This window comes from Patella vulgata, chromosome 5, assembly GCF_932274485.2.
Source record: "Patella vulgata chromosome 5, xgPatVulg1.2, whole genome shotgun sequence".
In the NCBI taxonomy this organism is placed as follows: Eukaryota; Metazoa; Mollusca; class Gastropoda; family Patellidae; genus Patella; species Patella vulgata.
This window is the reverse complement of record NC_065883.2, coordinates 41,427,303-41,447,635: the sequence shown is the minus strand read 5'-3', so window position 1 is coordinate 41,447,635 and position 20,333 is coordinate 41,427,303. Positions and strand designations below refer to the sequence as shown.

The following is a 20,333-nucleotide window of genomic DNA, read 5'->3' as shown; positions in this document are numbered from 1 at the left end:
TCCTGAGTTATGGCCCTTGATTGTAGGAAAAATCACTTTCTTGTTAGCTTGTTCTCTATCCATCTCTAGAAAATGTGGGCGTATACTGCCTGGCAGCCGCTGGTTTCATTACTTACAGAAAAGACAATACATGTACATTATTTTTAATTAACTTTTACTAAAACTTTTAAGTACATATCTAGTTAACAATCAAACAATCACTATACAATACCGTAGACTCTACCCTTCAATATGTATGAATTAAATTCAATTGGCTGACAGTTTTAGTTATCAAGGGCAATAACCTTGGCAGTAATTATCTATGGAAGGATAACGTTGCCAATATTATTTCAATGCTCACAGTGCAAAATGCAAGTCAGCAATTCAAAATACGTATTTTAGTTTTACAATTTGAAATTTCCATTGCTCCATAATACCAATGTCACTGTGTTAAAATACAGAATACATTTTTCAATAATACAAAATACAATATAATTGTTATTTTGCACATTACACTTCTTCATTTTGCATAATAGACATGGGGGATCACGTGACTAAGTGGGTAAGACGCTAGCCTGGAGGTCGGGTGTTCGATCCCTGCATTGGCTGAGAAAGTCCATCCAGATTTTCTGGCGTGGTTCCCCCTTGTCAGTGATGCAGGACAGAGGGCCTGACAAGGACAGCTGTCTAGTCCTTCGGATGAGACGAAAACCGAGGTCCCGTGTATACATTGGAATGCACGTAAAAGATCCCTTGGCAGTTGGAATTCGATATAAGAGTAGGCGATAGTGCCGCTGCCCGGGCAAAATTTCCCTCATAGCACACTGTATGGCGTATGCCCGTCTTCATTAGCCCAGGTAAGGAGCATTCCTACCACTAATTGCTTCATGCCACAAAGGAGTTACTTTGGTTTTGGTTTGCCCCAACAATGCAAACGTTTCGTTAAATGCTACAATTCGACGAGTAAAGGCGCACGTTTTAACACCAGGCATACGAGGTAGCATTATAACTTTTTGAAGATCTGCTGAACCATAAAAATATGTCTCGTCCAACGAACTCTTTTCAACATCAGATTTATATGCTATCCTCGTTTCATCTCTACGCTTGATGTGATGATCATGATTTAAACACTGCTCACAATCCTTTATATCGCTTCCATCTACATGCGTTTTCTTGTGTTCCTGGAATTTCTTACACTCTTCACATTCTTCCGAACCCAGCACAGTAAAACTTATATTCTTGGCCACAACGCACTTTCTGTAACTTTCAATGCTAATTTTCTCAATATTTTGGACATAATGCTCGTGCATATCTTTAATTGTAATTTCTGAAGGTAAATATAACCGGTTTGGGGCGTGTTCTCTTCTATAATGGTGAACAGACGGGTTGTATCGAAATATATGAGCGAATATTTTAATCTGGTCTAATTTATTGTTAGGAACATGTTTACCTCTTTGATCAGAATTCGGATTGAGTGAATCAGATGGGGCACTTTGCAGGCATCTCATAATAGCGCTATCACTTTTTTGGTCGTATCCTAAAGTACTAAGAAAAAATGGTTTACACACATCATGAAGTCCACCAGCAGATTCTTCAGCTCTCTGAAAACGGTATGAGTAAGTATATCGTCTTCTTGAAGTCGCACGTTCAGTAGTGACTCGTTTAATGTTGGACTGCTGAACATTATTCCACACCCACTTTCTTCAATCATAAAAATTCATTGACCAAAATTGTTTGTGAATCTGATTACGATCATCACTTCCAAAGACTTTTGTGCACCCCTTTTTACATGAATCTTTGCAGGGTGGCCTTATAGGATGTGCCAGCTTGTCTCTCCATTCTTTCACTCTCTAAACGCAGTCTTTTCCTTTTGGCTACAATTTCTTCTTCTGGTTTTTTGTCATCTGGTATATTTAATTGATCTGGTTCTGGTTCCTGATCAGTCACTAAAACTTCGATCTCAACACTTTCTTGGGTATCAAAGATGTACATCTCAGCTTTTTTATAAATCCCTTTCAGAATATTAACTACATCTTGGTACACTTCTGCGGCGCGTGCGTCCTCCGCTGGTGGTGCTGGTGCCTCCTCCTCTGGTGGTGCTGGTGCCCCCTTCGACTAGCTACAGGACTATCCGGCTCTTCTGAACTGTCACTTTCATCATTGGGCAAATACTCGTCTTCACTGTCTACTAAATCGTCAGAGTCATCATTCATTAAAATATTTAATACTTCAGAAGTATTTATTTGTCTCTTCGCCATGTTGACGTTTAGAAACAAACCCCCACAGGCTTCAAAAACCGCGGGACAATATGACGTAAGATACTGAAGTCATTTCCGGGAAAGTCAAGGCCAACATTTGGTCAAGGGCAAAACGACGTAACCAACAATACGGCGTTTTTCCGTTGTCTGCCGTTGGCATTATACAATTTACGTCGGTATGTTGCTTGGAGATTTACATGAAAGAGAAACGATACGTTAATCTACCTTTGTCAGATGTTAGAAAACTGTCCGCGCAAAAAATAAAGTATACGAAAATTATATTAATTTTTATGAACTGCAGTGTTAGGCAGCTAGTGCAGTATGTCGGTTTCTGTCTTAGTGTCTTGTTATTCGAGTCTAAATAGTAAACAAAGCAAATGGCGTCAAAGGGATGAAGTTCTCTCTCGTTAGAAATTAAAAGGTCGGTAAAATAAAAAGTTATTGATCGATTCGGCTGAAATTTGGTGTGTGGTCATTGCTAGTCCCCCTTAACATCCTCTAAAAATTTCAAGTGCCTACGACCACGGGAACTGGTAGAGGTACGAAAGTGCAATAGCGCCGACAGCTATGTTTACTATAGATACCCCCACCCACGTCATTTAATAGAGGTTCGTACCACCGACTTTGTCAGTGATGCAGGACGGAGGGTCTGACAAGGGAAACTGTCTAATCGTTCGGATGGAACGCAAACACGAGGTCCCGTGTACACATTAGCGTAGTTGAAATTCGATACAAGAGTAGGCCGTTTATAGCGCTGCTGTCTGGCAGGGCTGTCCGTAATTTTTCACAGATCAGTTTTGCTTATAAAATATAATTGATATTTTATACACGTTGAAAGTGTTGAGAAATGTGGATAAATCTTCGTGTCAATATCCAAAATGACAGGCATATTAATGATTAATAATAATTTTTGATTACCAACGGACACAATATGTATCGCAAATTGCGCTGGGAAACTGGTTGTCGGCAGAGTCAAAGTTAAATTTTGGACTAAAATAATTTAGCTTGAACATTTGCTTTTAGGGAAAAATCTTTAATTTGATGACTTTAAGGCCCCGGCTACCTCAACTTAATCGTCAACGGTAAACCAGAAAATCGCCTTCTATTTTACCTCAGAGGTCAAAGTCATATCAAACTTGTTAAAAAATGGAAATTAATAATGAATTTTCCTCGACCTTACTGTGAAACCTGTGGTAAAGTCAGGTAAATGGACCTTTGATATGTTAAAGCCCATGTAGTTGCCTACCGAGAAGTGACCTTGAACTTGAAAAAAGCCCAGAAGGTCATACCACGACAGGCCAATTTGCATTTGACCTAATATCCAGATTAAGATGCAACTTTTGGCCAAGTTCAAGTTCATGGGCCAAAAGAACATAAAATGACCATCAAATCTGCTGAGTGAAAAAAGAGTCAGAAATAAAATTTCTTTTTCAAGGTAAATGTTTGACCCTTTGGTTTTGACCTATGGTATATATAATGACATTTCGTAAATGACCTTGAACTTGACCTTACCTCCCACATTTACTAAGCTATAACTCAAAACGGAAAGGCCCTTGTAGAAACATGTCCCAGAGGTCAAGGCCATGGTGTTGGTTACGTAGAGAATTGTCATTGTTTCAGCATAGTTATTTTTTTTTTCGTTAAATTTCAAAATTGTTAGATTAGGAAACAGAACGTTTTAAAAAACAAAATCCAATATAACCAATATTACGTTACAAACAAATATATTAATAACGTTCAAACAATCATAAGTTAAAACGCTACAAAAGTTACGTTAAAAAACGTAGCTTATTGACGTTTACAGGTTGTCTGACCAGGCTTGGGAAATAATGTTGAATCAGATGGTTCATTTAAACATTTCTAAAAGAAAATGTCACTAGAACGATATTAATTAATGTTTAGTAACGTCTTACAGTATCAACGATGTAACGTAAAAAAACGGGGTTGAAACATTAATCTAATGTTTTAATGCAACGTTTGCCAATGAACATTAAAATAACATCCAAAATAACATCAGGTCATTGTTAAAGTACAGGAAAAAGATGCAATATGGAAATTGTTTTACAAACTTTATTGGAAGTTATTTTTTTGTATTTTTTGTCTTAATTTCAGCTTTTTTAGAATGTTTTAAAAACTATATATAATATAATCAATATAACGTCACAAGCAAATATATTAATAATGTTCAAAGAATCATAAGTTAAAAAGCTACGAAAGTTACGTTCGAAGAACATAGTTTACTGACGTTTACAGGTTGTCTGACCAGTCTTATGAAATAACGTTGAATCAGGTGGTTCATTTGACGTTCTTGGAACAACTAATCTGAACGTTTCTAAAATAACGTGAATAGAACGGTATTAATGAATGTTTCGTAACGTCTCACAGTGTCAAGGATGTAACGCCAAAAGAAACGTTGTTGAAACATTCCTCTAATGTTTTAATACATTTGTCAATGAACATTAAAACATCCTAAATAACGATAGGTCACTAGAACGATATTAATTAATGTTTAGTAACGTCTCACAGTATCAACGATATAACGCCCAAAAAAACGGAGTTGAAACATTAATCTAATGTTTTAATGCACAGTTTGCCAATGATGTAAAATGTAAAAAAAGAAGTAAAATGGAAATACGTTTTGAGAACTTTATTGGAAGTTTTTTTTGTTTTGGTCTGATTTCAACGTTTTTACATTAGGAAAACAGAACGTTTTAAAAACAAAATTCCAATATAATCAATAAAACGTCACAAACAAATATATTAATAACGTTCAAAGAATCATAAGCTAAAACGCTACAAAAGTTACGTTAAAAAAAACATAGCTTACAGACGTTTACAGGTTGTCTGACCAGGCTTTGGAAATAACGTTGAATCAGATGGTTCATTTGACGTTCTCGGAACAACTAATCTGAATGTTTCTAAAGTAAACGTCAGTAGAACGATATTAATTAATGTTTAGTAACGTCTCACACTATCAATGATATAACCTTATAAAAAAGGGAGTATAAACCTTCATCTAATGTTTTAATGCAACGTTTGCCGATGAAACATTATAAAAACATTCAAAATAACGTTCGGTCATTGTTGAATAAAGGTAAAAATAAAACGTCAAAAGACAACATTCTGGTGATGTTTCTGGAACCTTTATAAAAAGTACAGTCTATCTCTGAACCCTTTTTGAACGTTTGAAGAACGTGCATAAACAAACATTCTGAACGCAACCATATAAGGACCAATTACGAATGTTACCAAAACATTTTGTGTTTGCTGGGTAGGCATCAAATGGTAAAACAAAATTGAAAATCGAATGATAATTAACTTTTTTTACAGGCAAAATAACGTGAAAAGTGATGCATGCAGAAATGCTTATTTCTCGACAACTGCTAATATACTAAACAGCAAAAAAAAAACGTCGGTATGATTTCAAAATCAGAGAGGCACTTTAATCAAATCATTCTAGATAACGACTTACTAAATGGATCCAAGCAATTTTTGGTGAACAGTATGTTGACACCTTAGTGATTAATTCATCACAATTCCAAGACATTACGAGAAGGTTTACACTATACGACTGGTACCGTGGAATCTCGGGTAAATAGCGTTATTATCTAATCTATGTAGAATTATTCATCAATATCATTGAATTTGGCCTAATAGCATTCAATTTGTCCTGGTATACAAATTAAATCTCAACGTGCAATTTTGATAACAAAGCGTTAATTAACTAGTGTTTAGTTTGTCGACACGTGTGTAATTATAAACATCCAATTTCACATGCGTTGTTCAGATTTTAACGAAATGTTTATATTGAAGGAGTTGTAATATAGTAATGCTGCCGTGAAAACGTGTACATGTACATGTATAATGTACAGGCCGGTTTGAATAACAACAAAATGAGTTCGGTAATCTCGGGAAAACATTTACCGGCATTCTGGATCGGTTAGGATTTTTTCTAACGCACTGTACATGCATATAACGTCAGCCAAAATGTATGCAACAATGAACTTATTCAATATCCGCTTCCACCGAAATGAATTGGGCGACATTTAAAGTAGATGTATATTGTCACAGCGGAGATTTGTCGCCGATTAACATAGACAGACTAAGAATATAGTCCCAAAAATGGCGCGTTTCTGACCACGTGACTTACCGTTAAGCGCCCCGTGGAGTCGATCGAGTGCTCTATGAATGATTGATTTAGATTAACTGAAGCTGCTAGCTCATCGTATGACGTATATAATAATTGATGGATTACATCTAAGTTATAGACGAAGATCTAATGATATGTTGTAAAAAAATTGTAAGTTGTTCATTGTTGCATACATTTTGGCTGACGTTATATGCATGTACAGTGCGTTAGAAACAAATCCTAACCGATACAGAATGCCGGTAAATGGTTTCCCGAGATTACCGAACTCATTTTGTTGTTATTCAAACCGGCCTGTACATTATACATGTACACGTTTTCACGGCAGCATTACTATATTACAACTCCTTCAATATAAACATTTCGTTAAAATCTGAACAACGCATGTGAAATTGGATGTTCGGCAACAGAATTGAATACCTTGCGTAATTGGACACCTTGACTAATTTTAATCACAACTCGGGAAATTGAACGGTCCAACTTATTATTGAACAGTCGTGAAAATTAAGCGGGACGCTTATAATTACACACGTGTCGACAAACTTAACACTAGTTAATTAACGCTTGGTAATCAAAATTTCACGTTGAGATTTAAGTTGTATACAAGGACAAATTGAATGCTATTAGGCCAAATTCAATGATATTTATGAATAATTCTACATAGATTAGATAATAACGCTATTTACCCGAGATTCCACGGTACCAGTCGTATATTGTTAGAGTCTGTACACAGTCTATACATCACCATTTGGTGTGTCCACCACGGGTGTCAATAAAAGCAATGCAGTGTCTGTACATGGAGTGGACCAGACGATTGATGAACACCATTGGCACCTGGAACCACACTCTCAGAAAAGCCTGGCACAATCCATCGGCTGTGTTTGGTCTTGGTACGACGTTATTAAGTCTCCTCTGAATTTCACCCCAAAGATGTTTAATTGGGTTTGCGAAATGTGGCATGACAAGGGGTCTTAAAGCTTGATCAATGTAGCGCACGGCTGTGATGCCGCCTCCTCTCCCTGGACCAAGATTTTGGAACACCACAGGACCCACTCTCTGGTTCAGGCCGATTCCACCCCAAACCATTATGCTTGGACCTCCCAATGAGACTCGTTCCATGACACATTGGTCAAAATAACGCTGGCCATGTCAACGCCATATTCTGGTCCTGCCATCAGCGGTTGATTCGCAATACCAACTCTCATCTGTGAACAGAATAGTTTTCCATTGCCTGTGTCGCCAGTTCTGGTGTTGTTGGGCAAATTGTAGATGTTCATGTCGATGGCGAGGGGTGAGGATCAGTCCACGGTAAGGTCTACGGCATGGTGAGATGTCGGCACACTGTATCGGTACTGATGGGTCTTCCGTGTGTTCTGCTGTCTGATGAGCTGTCTCAGATACCTGTGTGAAGGGATTCTGCACATGCTGTCGCACAACATGGCGGTCTTGTCGCCTTGTGGTAACCCTTGGTCTACCAGTTCGGGGGCGATCATTCGTGGTGTTGGTGGCTCGAAAGCGTTGCTGAAGCATGTAGATAGTCCAAACATTGACCTGAAAGTGATTGGCAACGGCTTGGGGAGTGTGGCCAGCATCGAGTCTTCCAAGCGCCTGGTTCCTGTGGGCTGTCGTGGCATGCTGCTGACGTTGTAGTGTGAATGAATCAACCAGGTATGGGTGTGCATTTTATAGGGCTGGTTCCGGTGAACAGCATGAGGTACATGAAAATCATGGAGAACACATTACCATCCCAGAAGTCAGGTTGCATTTTGAGAACATTTCCTGGGTTCGATTCTGTGTTTGGATCGTCAAAGACACATGTCAAGGATTTTTGCCCATACAAGTGTCAATTATTATTCAATTTTCATTCAATTCTTTACCATGTTCATTGCCATCATTTTGGCAAAAACTGTATTTTTAGCCTTCAAAAGAAATATACATGTAGTATTCAAATGAGTCTTAAGTGTCAATTATTATTTGATTTTCGTTCAATTTTCATTCAATTCTTTTTAGCCTTCAAAAGAAATATAATATTCAAATGACTCTTAAGTGTCAATTATTATTCGATTTCCATCATTTTGGCAAAAACTGTATTTTTAGCCTTCAAAAGAAATATAGTATTTAAATGAGTCTTAAGCGTCAATTTTTATTCGATTTTCATTCAATTTTCATTCAATTCTACACCATTTTCATTGCCATCATTTTGGCAAAAACTGTATTTTTAGCCTTCAAAACAAATATAGTATTCAAATGAGTCTTAAAGATGGGTTCCCGCGTACAAACTGGATGATTTAATGGTATATATGAACTAAAAACATATTCAAACTAATTAATTTGTCATAATTTTGCTTCAAATCCTTCTCAAACATTGTAATTGCGAAGGAATGTCCTGCTATAAAAATTCGATCAAACCAGGTCACGTTTACATCACTTGACTTACCTCTCTTGGACGTCGGAGGAGAATTCATTGCATACATAAGACGATGTTGTCTTTAATCGCTTACTATTAATTACAAATATCAAATCCTAATTAAATTCTCGGATTACCCACTACCCGCGTCTTTTTCTGTCATTTTTATCTCAGAAAGTGTTGTACGTCTAACTCTTCATTTAGTTTATCAACTTGTACATCAAGCGCTCAATGTTCGCGTGTGACCTTTGACATCCCGCGTGTAGAAATTCCTAATTGTCGGGCTGTTGATTAGGGGAACCCTTACATTTTTGTCCTGTATACGTTCCATGAGTGTTTTTCGGGGAATCCAGTATTTTTCTAGTAAGATTGGATATCTCTACTTTCCATATATACCAAAATTACCATACTTTTATTGAAAATAACCACCCAATGACATCCCGCGTGCAGAAATTCCTAATTGTCGGGCTGTTGATTAGGGGAACCCTTACATTTTTGTCCTGTATACGTTCCATGAGTGTTTTTCGGGGAATCCAGTATTTTTCTAGTAAGATTGGATATCTCTACTTTCCATATATACCAAAATTACCATACTTTTATTGGAAATAACCATCCGATAAATACTTTTCTGGGAACCCATCTTTAAGTGTCAATTATTATTCGATTTTCATTCAATTTTCATTCAATTCTTCACCATTTTCATTGCCATCATTTTGGCAAAAACTGTATTTTTAGCCTTCGAAACAAATATAGTATTCAAATGAGTCTTAAAGATGGGTTTCCAGCGTACAAACTGGATGATTTAATGGTATATATCAACTAAAAACATATTCAAACGAATTAATTTGTCATAATTTTGCTTCAAATCCTTCTCAAACATTGTAATTGCGAAGGAATGTCCTGCTATAAAAATTCGATCAAACCAGGTCACGTTTACATCACTTGACTTACCTTACATGACTTGACTTACCTCTCTTGGACATCAGAGGAGAATTCATTGCATACATAAGACGATGTTGTCTTTAATCGCTTACTATTTATTACAAATATCGAATCCTAATTAAATTCTCGGATTATCCACTACCCGCGTCTTTTTCTGTCATTTTTATCTCAGAAAGTGTTGTACGTCTAACTCTTTGTTTAGTTTATCAACTTGTACATCAAGCGCTCAATGTTCGCGTGTGACCTTTGACATCCCGCGTGCAGAAATTCCTAATTGTCGGGCTGTTGATTAGGGGAACCCTTACATTTTTGTCCTGTATACGTTCCATGAGTGTTTTTCGGGGAATCCAGTATTTTTCTAGTAAGATTGGATATCTCTACTTTCCATATATACCAAAATTACCATACTTTTATTGGAAATAACCACCCGATAAATACTTTTCTGGGAACCCATCTTTAAGTTTCAATTATTATTCGATTTTCATTCAATTTTCATTCAATTCTTGACCATTTCATTGCCATCATTTTGGCAAAAACTGTATTTTTAGCCTTCAAAACAAATATAGTATTCAAATGAGTCTTAAGTGTCAATTAGTATTTGATTTTCATTCAATTTTCATTCAATTCTTGACCATTTCATTGCCATCATTTTGGCAAAAACTGTATTTTTAGCCTTCGTAGTCCGATTCGGTTTGTTACATAATTCCCATCCATCAGCTTTTCCGGTAGAAATTGTGGAATAAGCTTTATGTATGTTTTGATGTTTAATGACAAAAAAATAATGTTGACATTCCGATCAAAGTTGCACCGCATAACTCGCTTAATTCTTCAAAATGTGTTATACGGTCTCTTTATTTAGAAGGCAGCTGCGAGGAAGAGATATATGCTTAAAAATCTCGCCTCACAAGGTGTTACATACATTAAACGTAGTTCCATCAGACGTAATGGTAATATTATCCAAACAAACACCTATAAACCAGATCTTCCTAGGGTGATCAAAACTGATTTTCTTGCCATTCCAGTTACCCCTTACATCCCAAATCCATTGCGTTGCTTTCATTATCAACGCTTTGGACACAGTAAAAACGTATGTAAGGGGAAAGCAAACACCTGCTGAATTTCCAGCTGCTACAGAATCCTCGTCAAAGAAGAAACCTCCCAATTCCCCAAAACCTGTAAATGTTTCTCTCAGCACCCAGACTGCTAATAAGTCTGGGGAGTCTTAGATTGAGGAGATTATGCCCCCCACTCCGCAACCGATTGGTGGAGATCCACCCAAAAATGCTAACAATGAACGTTCTGGTAAGGGCGTTCCTAAAAATTCAAAACTTAATACCTTCCGTAGTAGGAAAGGTGACGAGGATCCTGTCGGAACATATAACAGGTTCGGGATACAGGACAATCAAATGGATGTTTTTATACGCCCACATTGAAATGTGGACGTATATTGCCGTCGCCCCCGTCCGTCCGTCGATCGTCCACAGTTTCTTGTGAACGCTCTAACGCCAAAAGTTATCATCCAATTGTTTTAAAATTGATATATGTTTTTTACATTAGTGAGACGAAGAAGCCTATTTAATTTCAATAATTTCAGTTTATTACGTCTAGAGTTATGGCCCTTGTTTCACTTTGTTGAACCTTGTGAACGCTCTAATGCCAAAAGTTAACATACGATCTTTGTGAAATTTATATGCAATATTTAAGTTAGTGAAACGAAGAAGCCTATTCAATTTCAACAATTTCTGTTTATTACGTCTAGAGTTATGGCCCTTGTTTCACTTGTGAATGCTCTAACATCAAAAGTTATCATCCGATCTTTCTGAAATTTACATGCATTATTTAAATTCGTGATATACGAAAAAGCCTATTGAATTTCAGCAATTTCCATTTATTACATCTAGAGTTATGGCCCTTGTTTCACTTTATTGATCCTTGTCAAAAGTTATCATTCGATCTCTCTGAAAATTATATGCATTATTTAAATTAGTGAGACGAAGAATCCTATTGAATTTCAGCAATTTCCGTTTATTACGTCTAGAGTTATGGCCCTTGTTTCACTTTATTGATCCTTGTGAACACTCTAACGCCAAAAGTTATCACCCGATCTTTGTGAAATTTATATGTATGATTTAAATTAGTGAAATGAAAAAGCTTATTGGATTTCAGCAATTTACAATAATTACTTCTAGAGTTATTGCTCTTGTTTCACTTTGTTAAACCTTGTTAATGCTCGATTGATGATAGTTATCATCCGATATGTATGAAATTTATATGCATCATTTAAATTTGTGAAACAGGTCTATTGAATTTCAGCAATTTCCGTCAATAATTTCTAGAGTTATGGCGATTGTGAATGTTTGAATGACAAAAGTCATCATGTGATCTGTATGAAATTTATATGCATTATTTAAATTAGTAAAACTAAAAAGCCGGTCAAATTTCAACAATTTCTATAGATTACTTCCAGAGTTGAGACCCTTGTTTTAGTTTGTAGAACCTTGTAAACACTCAAACCTCAAAATTTATAATCTGATCTGTATGGAACTGTCTTGTAAAGGCCCCCAATTACCTACAAAGGAATAAATATGCGACAACCCTTGACGACCGCTCGGACGATTTAGCTGCTGTGGGCGTATGTTTTGTTGCCTGGCAACCTATCTTTGTTGAAATACATGACCCCAAACAATATCATAGAAGTCCTGTAAACCCCCCTGATCATGGCTAATTCCATTATGCAATGAAATTGTCGTGAAGTTAAATCTTAATTCAAAAATTTACTCACTTAGCTATTTGTTTACAAGAAACTTTTTTTTAAAGAATTCAGATGTCTTATCTCTCAGACATTTTGTTGCCTATCATCATTTTGCTAATAATTATGGTAGAGCACACAGTGCTGTTTCCATTTTCCTTAATGGAAATATTCTGCAGAGTAAAGTCGCCCTTAACTCGCCTTTACATACAGTTGAGGTTAGGGTGACTCTACATATTCCTATCACAATTTGCTCTGTATATTTACCACCAAGTTTGCATCTGAACCCCACAGATCTTGATGACCTTGTTGCACAACTTCCTCTCCCATTTATTATTACGGGAGATTTCAATGCTCATCATTCACTCTGGGGTATTCCAGACGATAACAACAGAGATAAACAAATAGCGGACTTAATTAACATTAATAATTTGTGTTTGTTAAATAATGATTCGCCTACTGCCACAGCTTCTTTTTCTTCCCTCGATCTTACCATTTGCTCTCTGTTTCATGGTTTTACCTGGAGAGTAAATGAAGATCTGTGTGGCAGTGATCATTTTCCGATCTTGATAGAAAATAATGGACCCTCTCTTGTTGAACGACCGCAGAGGTGGAAGTTGCATAAGGCTGATTGGGCTCTTTTTGAATCTTTGTGTCTCTTCTCTTTTGACTCAAAGGAGCTAGAAGATGCAGATGAGCCCATGGCCGTATTCACTTCAATTCTGCAAGATGTAGCTGAGCAGGCTTTTCCAAAGACCATGACTCAGCCCAAACGTTTCAATAAACCATGGTATAATAAAGATTGCAAATCCGCTCTGAAAGAGCGTGATCGTATTTTAAGACGCATTGAGAATCAAACTTCCATGAAGAATCTTGCAGCATACCAAATGGTCCAGGCGAAGGCCGGTAGAACCATATGCCAGGCAAAGAAGTCTTCATGACAGGGTTGTGTCTCTAGGATAAATTCCCGTACGACACCCAAATCGGTATGGGATAGGATTAAAGGTAAAAGTAGTGCATTATCAGTTAACCATCTAAATGTTGATAATACCACCTTAACAACATTTCCTGATATTGCTAATTCTCTGGCCAGTACATTTTCATTCAATTCATCATCCAATTTCTCCTCTGATGACTTTCGGTGCATTAAAAATCAGCAGGAGAAAAGGCGACTAAACTTCAAGTTCCACAATGATGAATGTTATAATGATCAATTTTCTATTGCTAAACTCCGCAATTCACTTAAACGAATTCGGGATACTGCAACTGGTCCAGATGAAATTCACTACCAGATTTTAAAACATCTACCTTTTTCTACACTTTTAATATTATTAGATCTTTATAACCGGATTTGGGTTGATGGGGTTTTCCCTCCTTCGTGGCATGAAGCCACAATAATTCCCATCCCTAAACCGGGTAAAGATCATACGAATCTTACCAACTATCGTCCGATTGCTTTAACTAGCTATATTTGCAAAAACCGTGGAGAGATTGATCAATCGAAGGTTTGTTTGGTACCTTGAGTCCAACAACCTTATTACTGACCTCCAATGTAAATTTTGGTTCCAGAGGAGCACTCTTGATCATCTCGTTAGATTTGAAACGTTTGTCAGGCATGCTTTCATCCAGAAACAACATTTAGTTGCTATATTTTTATACGTCCACATTTTCATGTGGACGTATATTGTCGTCACCCCTGTCCATTCGTCCACAATTTGTTTGTGGACACTCTACAGGTCACAATTCTTATTCGATTTTGACGAAACTTGAAATATAGGTTTATCTCCAAAAGATCTCGGTTCCTTTCGATATCAGCATGTATCGGATCGAAATTTCATGGATTATGGCCCCTGTTTGTACAAAAAATCACGTTTTTAGCTTGTGGACCCTATAGAGGTCACAATTTTTATCCGATTTTGTTGAAACTTGAAATGTAAGTTTATAACCCAAAGATCTCGGTTCCTTACGATATTCGCGCATATCGGACCGTAACTTCCTGAATTATCGCCCCTGATTGTACGAAAAATCGCGTTTATATCACCGTTACACCCTAAGGATGGCTGAATTCGTGAAAATCGGCCCAAAATTGACAGACATAATGGCTGCCGTTCGTTTTCAAATAGCGTAAAAATATGGTATATCAAGGTTGTGGACCCTATAGAGGTCACAATTTTTATACGCCCACATTTTCATGTGGACGTATATTGTCGTCGCCCCTGTTTGTCCGTGCGGACGTCTGTCCACAATTTGTTTGTGGACACTCTACAGGTCACAATTTTTATCCGATTTCAAGGAAACTTGCAATATAGCTTTATCTCCCTAAGATCTCGGTTCCTTTCAATATTGGCATGTATCGGATCTAAACTTCATGTATTATGGCCCCTGTTTTTAGCTTGTGGACACTCTAGAGGTCACAATTTTGATGAAACTTGAAATGCATGTTTATAACCCAACGATCTTGATTCCTTTTGTAATTCGCGCATATCGGATCGTATCTTCCTGAATTATGGTCCCTGATTGTACGAAAAATCACGTTTTTGGCTTGTGGTCCCTCCAGAGGTCACATATTTATCCAATTTAAAAAAACGTTTTAGTATATCACCGTTACACCGTAATAAAGGTTGAGATCGAATTTCGTGAAAATCGGACCAAAACTGACAGACAAAATGGCCGCCGTTCATTCTCAAATAGCGTAAAAATATGGTATATCAAGGTTGTGGACCCTATAGAGGTCACAATTTTTATCCGATTTTGTTGAAACTTGAAATATAATCTAAAGATCTCGGTTCCTTTCGATATTCGCGCATATCGGACCATAACTTCCCAAATTATAGCCCCTGATTGTACGAAAAATCGCATTTTTAGCTTGTAGACCCAATAGAGATCATAATTTTTATCCGATTTAAAAGAACGTATTATTATATCACTGTTACACCCTAAGCACGGCTGAGTTCGAATTTCGGGAATATCGGCTCAAAACTGACCAACAAAACGGCCGCCCTTTGTTCACAAATAGCGTAAAAATATGGTATATCAAGGTTGTGGACCCTATAGAGGTCATAATTTTTTATCCGATTTTGTTGAAACTTGAAATGTAAGTTTATAACCCAAAGATCTCTGTTCCTTTCGATATTCGCCCATATCGGATCGTAATTTCCTGATTTATGGCCCCTGATTGTACGAAAAATCATGTTTTCAGCTTGTGGACCCATTAGAGGTCATAATTTTTATCTGATTTAAAAAACCGTATTGTTATATTACCGTTCCACCCTAAGGACAGTTGAGTTTGAATTTTGTGAAAATCGCCCCAAAATTGACAGACAAAATGGCCGCCGTTCGTTCTCAATTAGCTTAAAAATATTTTATATCAAGGTTGTGGACCCTATAGAGGTCACAATTTTTATCCGATTTTGTTGAAACTTAAAATGTAAGTTTATAATCCAAAGATCTCGGTTCCGTTCGATATTTGCGCTTAACGGATCGTAACTTCCTGGATTATGGTTCCTGATTGGTCGAAAAAAAAATTTTTCGATTTTAAAAACCGTTTAGATCACTATTCCACCATAATGAATGTTGAATTGAAATTTTGGAAAAATCGAAATGAAACTGCTGACAAAATGGCCGCTCTTTGTATGCAAATTGTAAGTATGTAATTCAAAGGTTATGGACCCTCTAGAGGTCACAATTTTGATCCAAAAATCTTAGTCCCTTTTGATATTTGTGCATTTCAGACCATAACTTTCTGGATTATGGCCCCTGATCGTACAAAAAATCGTTTTTGTTTTTAGCTTGTTCTCTATCCATCTAGCTTGCAAAACGTGGGCGTATCCTGCCTGGCAGCCGCTGGTTTCTTTTATCGTTAATCCCTTATTAATAATTTAGACTACAACTACAATCAAATAATTTGTTTCTGAGGCCTTTCTATCACATTCTAAGACAAAAGTATTAAAATCTACACCACCGATAAAATCTGAAACACTGTTATTTTAGCTTGTTCTCTATCCATCTCTTGCAAAATGTGGGCGTATCCTGCCTGGCAGCCTCTGGTTTCTTTTATCGTGAATCCCATATTAATAATTTAGACTACAACTACAAAAAAATAATTTGTTTCTGAGGCCTTTCTATCACATTCTAAGACATAAGTATTAAAATCTACACCACCGATAAAATCTGAAACACTGTCATTTAATATGGACGGTAAATACATCATTTGCTGAAAATTTTAATTTAGAAATATCACTGTTTTACCAAAAAATTTTAAGAAGAAACAGTACAATTTTTAACTGTCAAAACATTGAACAGGATGGAAACAAATGATTGAAAGTCGTCTGTTTATAAGAGAAGGAACTCTCATTAAGCTAGTAAAGCTGCATTAAGCTAACCGAAAGGTCGACAGTTGTCAGCATGGGTCCTTAAAGTAGTTAAGTCTCTAACTCAATATCATCCAAAGTCTTCATCATTGAAATAAGAAATATTAGTCAATTTAAATTAAAATTGATGTTGTGATCTTACTAGGAAAAAATGGGCTTCTGATATCCAATATTTAAGACAAAATATACATTTTAACATTGGTACACGAATCTTGTAACATAATGTGTTTCAGCACCATTTGTAACAAGGGACTTGAAGAACGAGGCTAAACATATTCCACATGTCATGTCAAACAGTGACACCACGTTCTTGTCTGGAGAGCATGCACAGTAAATACTATCTGTGTAGACGCTAGAGATTGCCATTCGATTGAGACTTCTGGCGAATTTTGCCGAACAAAACTGATTTGAAATTAGAGTAAAAACTGAAACTATTGAATGTAAATCAGTTTATATACATTCATATTACAATATTATATGCGTTGCAACCCATTTGTGTCAATTTCTAGGTCCCAAATATTAGCGATATAGCTCCTTTAACGGTAATGTTATAAGTGTCGATAAGAGTCGACATGGGACAGTTAAGACTAGCGTTAAAAAGGGCAAAATGTAAGAAGGGCCTGCATGAGGCCTAATGTTTTAACCTTTGATTTCTATTGATGGAGTGGTAAAATACTGCATTAAATTCTCTCTCTATATGTAGATGAATTTACAGAAGAATTGCATATAGAAGAAGAAAAAAATGCAGTCGTGAAAGCTGAAATTCAGTCTACTTCATCTTCTTCTAAATCTTGTTTATCTCGAACTAAATGTGAATCAAGTAGAACAGCTAAGATAAAGAAGACAACATTAATATCTACACGAGAAATTATAGATTCTAAATGTGAGAAGAGATCATATATAACATCAAGACTAGGTGTAAAACTGGACACTAGACCACAAGCTGTAGCTTCTCCTATTAAACAACCTACTTCTGGAGTAAGTAAACAAACATTATATTTACAGTGTTAATAACACTGTTATATTTCTGTATTAACAGATTTGTTTAAGAAAATTGAATTGAGGAAATAAAATAGATAACTATTAATATTATTAATAATATGGATTATTACAGCAAATAGCTATCAGTAGTAAAAGACAAGGACCAACATCAGTAGTGGGAAATGTTATAGATAATAATGATGATGAGGAAGAATATGATCCATTGAATCCAGCTGTTGGTAGTGTAGCTAGTGTAGTTAAAGTGACATCCAGAAAGTAAGTTGATTATTTATCCCCCACCAAACCAAGTTAGGGAGGATTTTTATTGAATACTAGGATTGGGAAACATTCAAAGCCTATTTTATCCCTCTCTCCAAATTTTACATGTGTACAGAAATAAGACAAAATGAAAATTATGTACACTATTTACAAAATATAAATTTCCTGGATTCTGATTGGTCCTCTTACTTTCCTGGTGCGACTCACTGCAAACGAATATTTCCTAGGAACTACAATGCCTTTGCAGTGGGAAATTTTTTTACACCTTAAAACTTTATTCCACTTAAATTTTTCATTACAGGCTTCTATTGATTTAAATGGGATCAAATGAACAATACAGACCTCTAAATTCTAAATAGGAGGTGTTTATCTCCTAAACACATACATATAACTTCATTCAATTTCCCATCCATTCACTGTAACATTTTTATACGCCTCCGTCCGTCTGGCTTGTGGATGCTTTAGAGGCTAAAGTTAATATCTGATTGACTTTAAATTTATACACAGTGTTTAAATTCATGAGAGGAAGAATCCTATTGATTTTCAATGATTTCTGATAATTACTACCAGAGTTATGCCCCTTGATCACTTTGAAAAATCTTGTAGACTCTCCATAGGCTAAAGTTAATATCTGATTGACTTTAAATTTATACACATTATTTAAGGTCATGAGACGAAGAATCCTATTGATTTTCAACAATTTCTGATAACAACTACCAGAGTTATGACCTTTAATCACTTCGAAATATCTTGTGGATGCTCTGGAGGCAAAAGTTAAAATCCGATTGACTTTAAGTTGATACAGTGTTTAAGGTCATCAGATGAAGAATCCTATTGATTTACAACAATTTTCGATAATTACTGCCAGAGTTATGGCCCTCAACCAATTTCAAATATCTAGTGGATGCTCTGGAGGCAAAAGTTAATATCTGATTGACTTTAAGTTTATGAACAGAAGGTCATGAGGTGGAGAATCCTATTGATTTTCAAGGATTTCCGATAAGGTCATAAGATGAAGAATCCTATTGATTTTCAACAATTTACAATAATTACTGCAGAGCACGAACTAAGCTTCACTGATCACCAATTTGGAACAACGTTGTCCTAGATGTTATATAGCAACTGCTAATAGCGAGACTTTATTAGGGGCAATAAATTTGATCAACAATTTCATTGTGACTAAACCAACTTAGAATTTATCAGAAAGAACAGTAATATTATTCCCAATACATTCACTGTCATGACTGTAGATTAATAACGATGTGTTGTGTATCCTTATTTAAAAATTGTTATTTGTCAGCCACACAAATGCCTCTATGAATTATGTACATTAGCTATATTTTAATTACATCAAAGTTGTATTAGAAATTACTGTTGTCCTGAAATATTTTTTTTTTTTTTTTAAAATCATTACATGGGACTCAAATAACCAGAAATATTTAAAATTAAGCTATGTAAGTTTAAAACTATGACTTTAAAATATAGTGAAAATGTCAAAATCAATCACTTCAGTAATAAATTGTTGTTGCTGAAAAAGGTCCCTATAAAGACTGTAGCCCAAACCTTTTAACACAATTTTACATATCCGATGCATTGAAGAATAGCTAATGTCTTATTTAACTTTGAATGGTGTGAATATAAAAACATAACAAATATAGGAATATTTACTGAAATACGCAACAAACCATCTATAATCCTTATAAGACATATAGAAATAGATTTCACTAAAAATTAAAACACATGATTATGGATGTACTACTTCTGAAATTTATTATCATATCATGATAATAAAATTCAGAAGTAGTACATCCATGTAAGTGTTCTAATTTTTTGACAAACCATCTGTCTCTTTATACAAAAACTTTGTTGTGGGTCAGTATTTTTGTCCCCCACCTTTCAAAGAAAGCAGGGGACTATTAAAATGGGTTCGTCCATCCGTTCTTACGAAATAGGGGTTATGGGACGAATTGTTCGCCCAACAGCACATTATGTATTATGTGACTGTCACATAATAAATTGGTAGATATCGTCAAAAATCACTTCAGCAAAGGTCACGTGACCCCCACACAAAACTGCAACATAATCATATGGTTAGTTTTTGTCTGTTTTATTGGACGTCCGTAGCTCCTTTAATAGAGTTATCTCCCTTAACTCGGGTGACGCTTTGTGCTCCATATTAATATTTACAACAGTGGCGCAACAGGAAGTAGACCACCCACCA

At 36.0% G+C, this 20,333-nt stretch overlaps 1 protein-coding gene across 7 annotated transcripts in view; it reads left to right on the top strand.

Moving 5' to 3' along the window:
• Window positions 1-20,333, top strand: part of LOC126820655 (zinc finger CCCH domain-containing protein 14) — a 355,618-nt gene that overhangs the window by 74,800 nt on the left and 260,485 nt on the right. For all 7 annotated transcript variants that reach the window (XR_007680058.2, XR_007680057.2, XR_007680059.2 and 4 more), the window contains exons 6-7: window positions 17,556-17,830; window positions 17,967-18,109. Coding sequence is in view for 4 of the 7 variants with exons in the window: in XM_050548757.2 (XP_050404714.1) it covers window positions 17,556-17,830; window positions 17,967-18,109 (418 nt within the window). In the remaining 3 variants the exon portion in view is untranslated. The remainder of the gene's footprint in view (window positions 1-17,555; window positions 17,831-17,966; window positions 18,110-20,333) is intronic.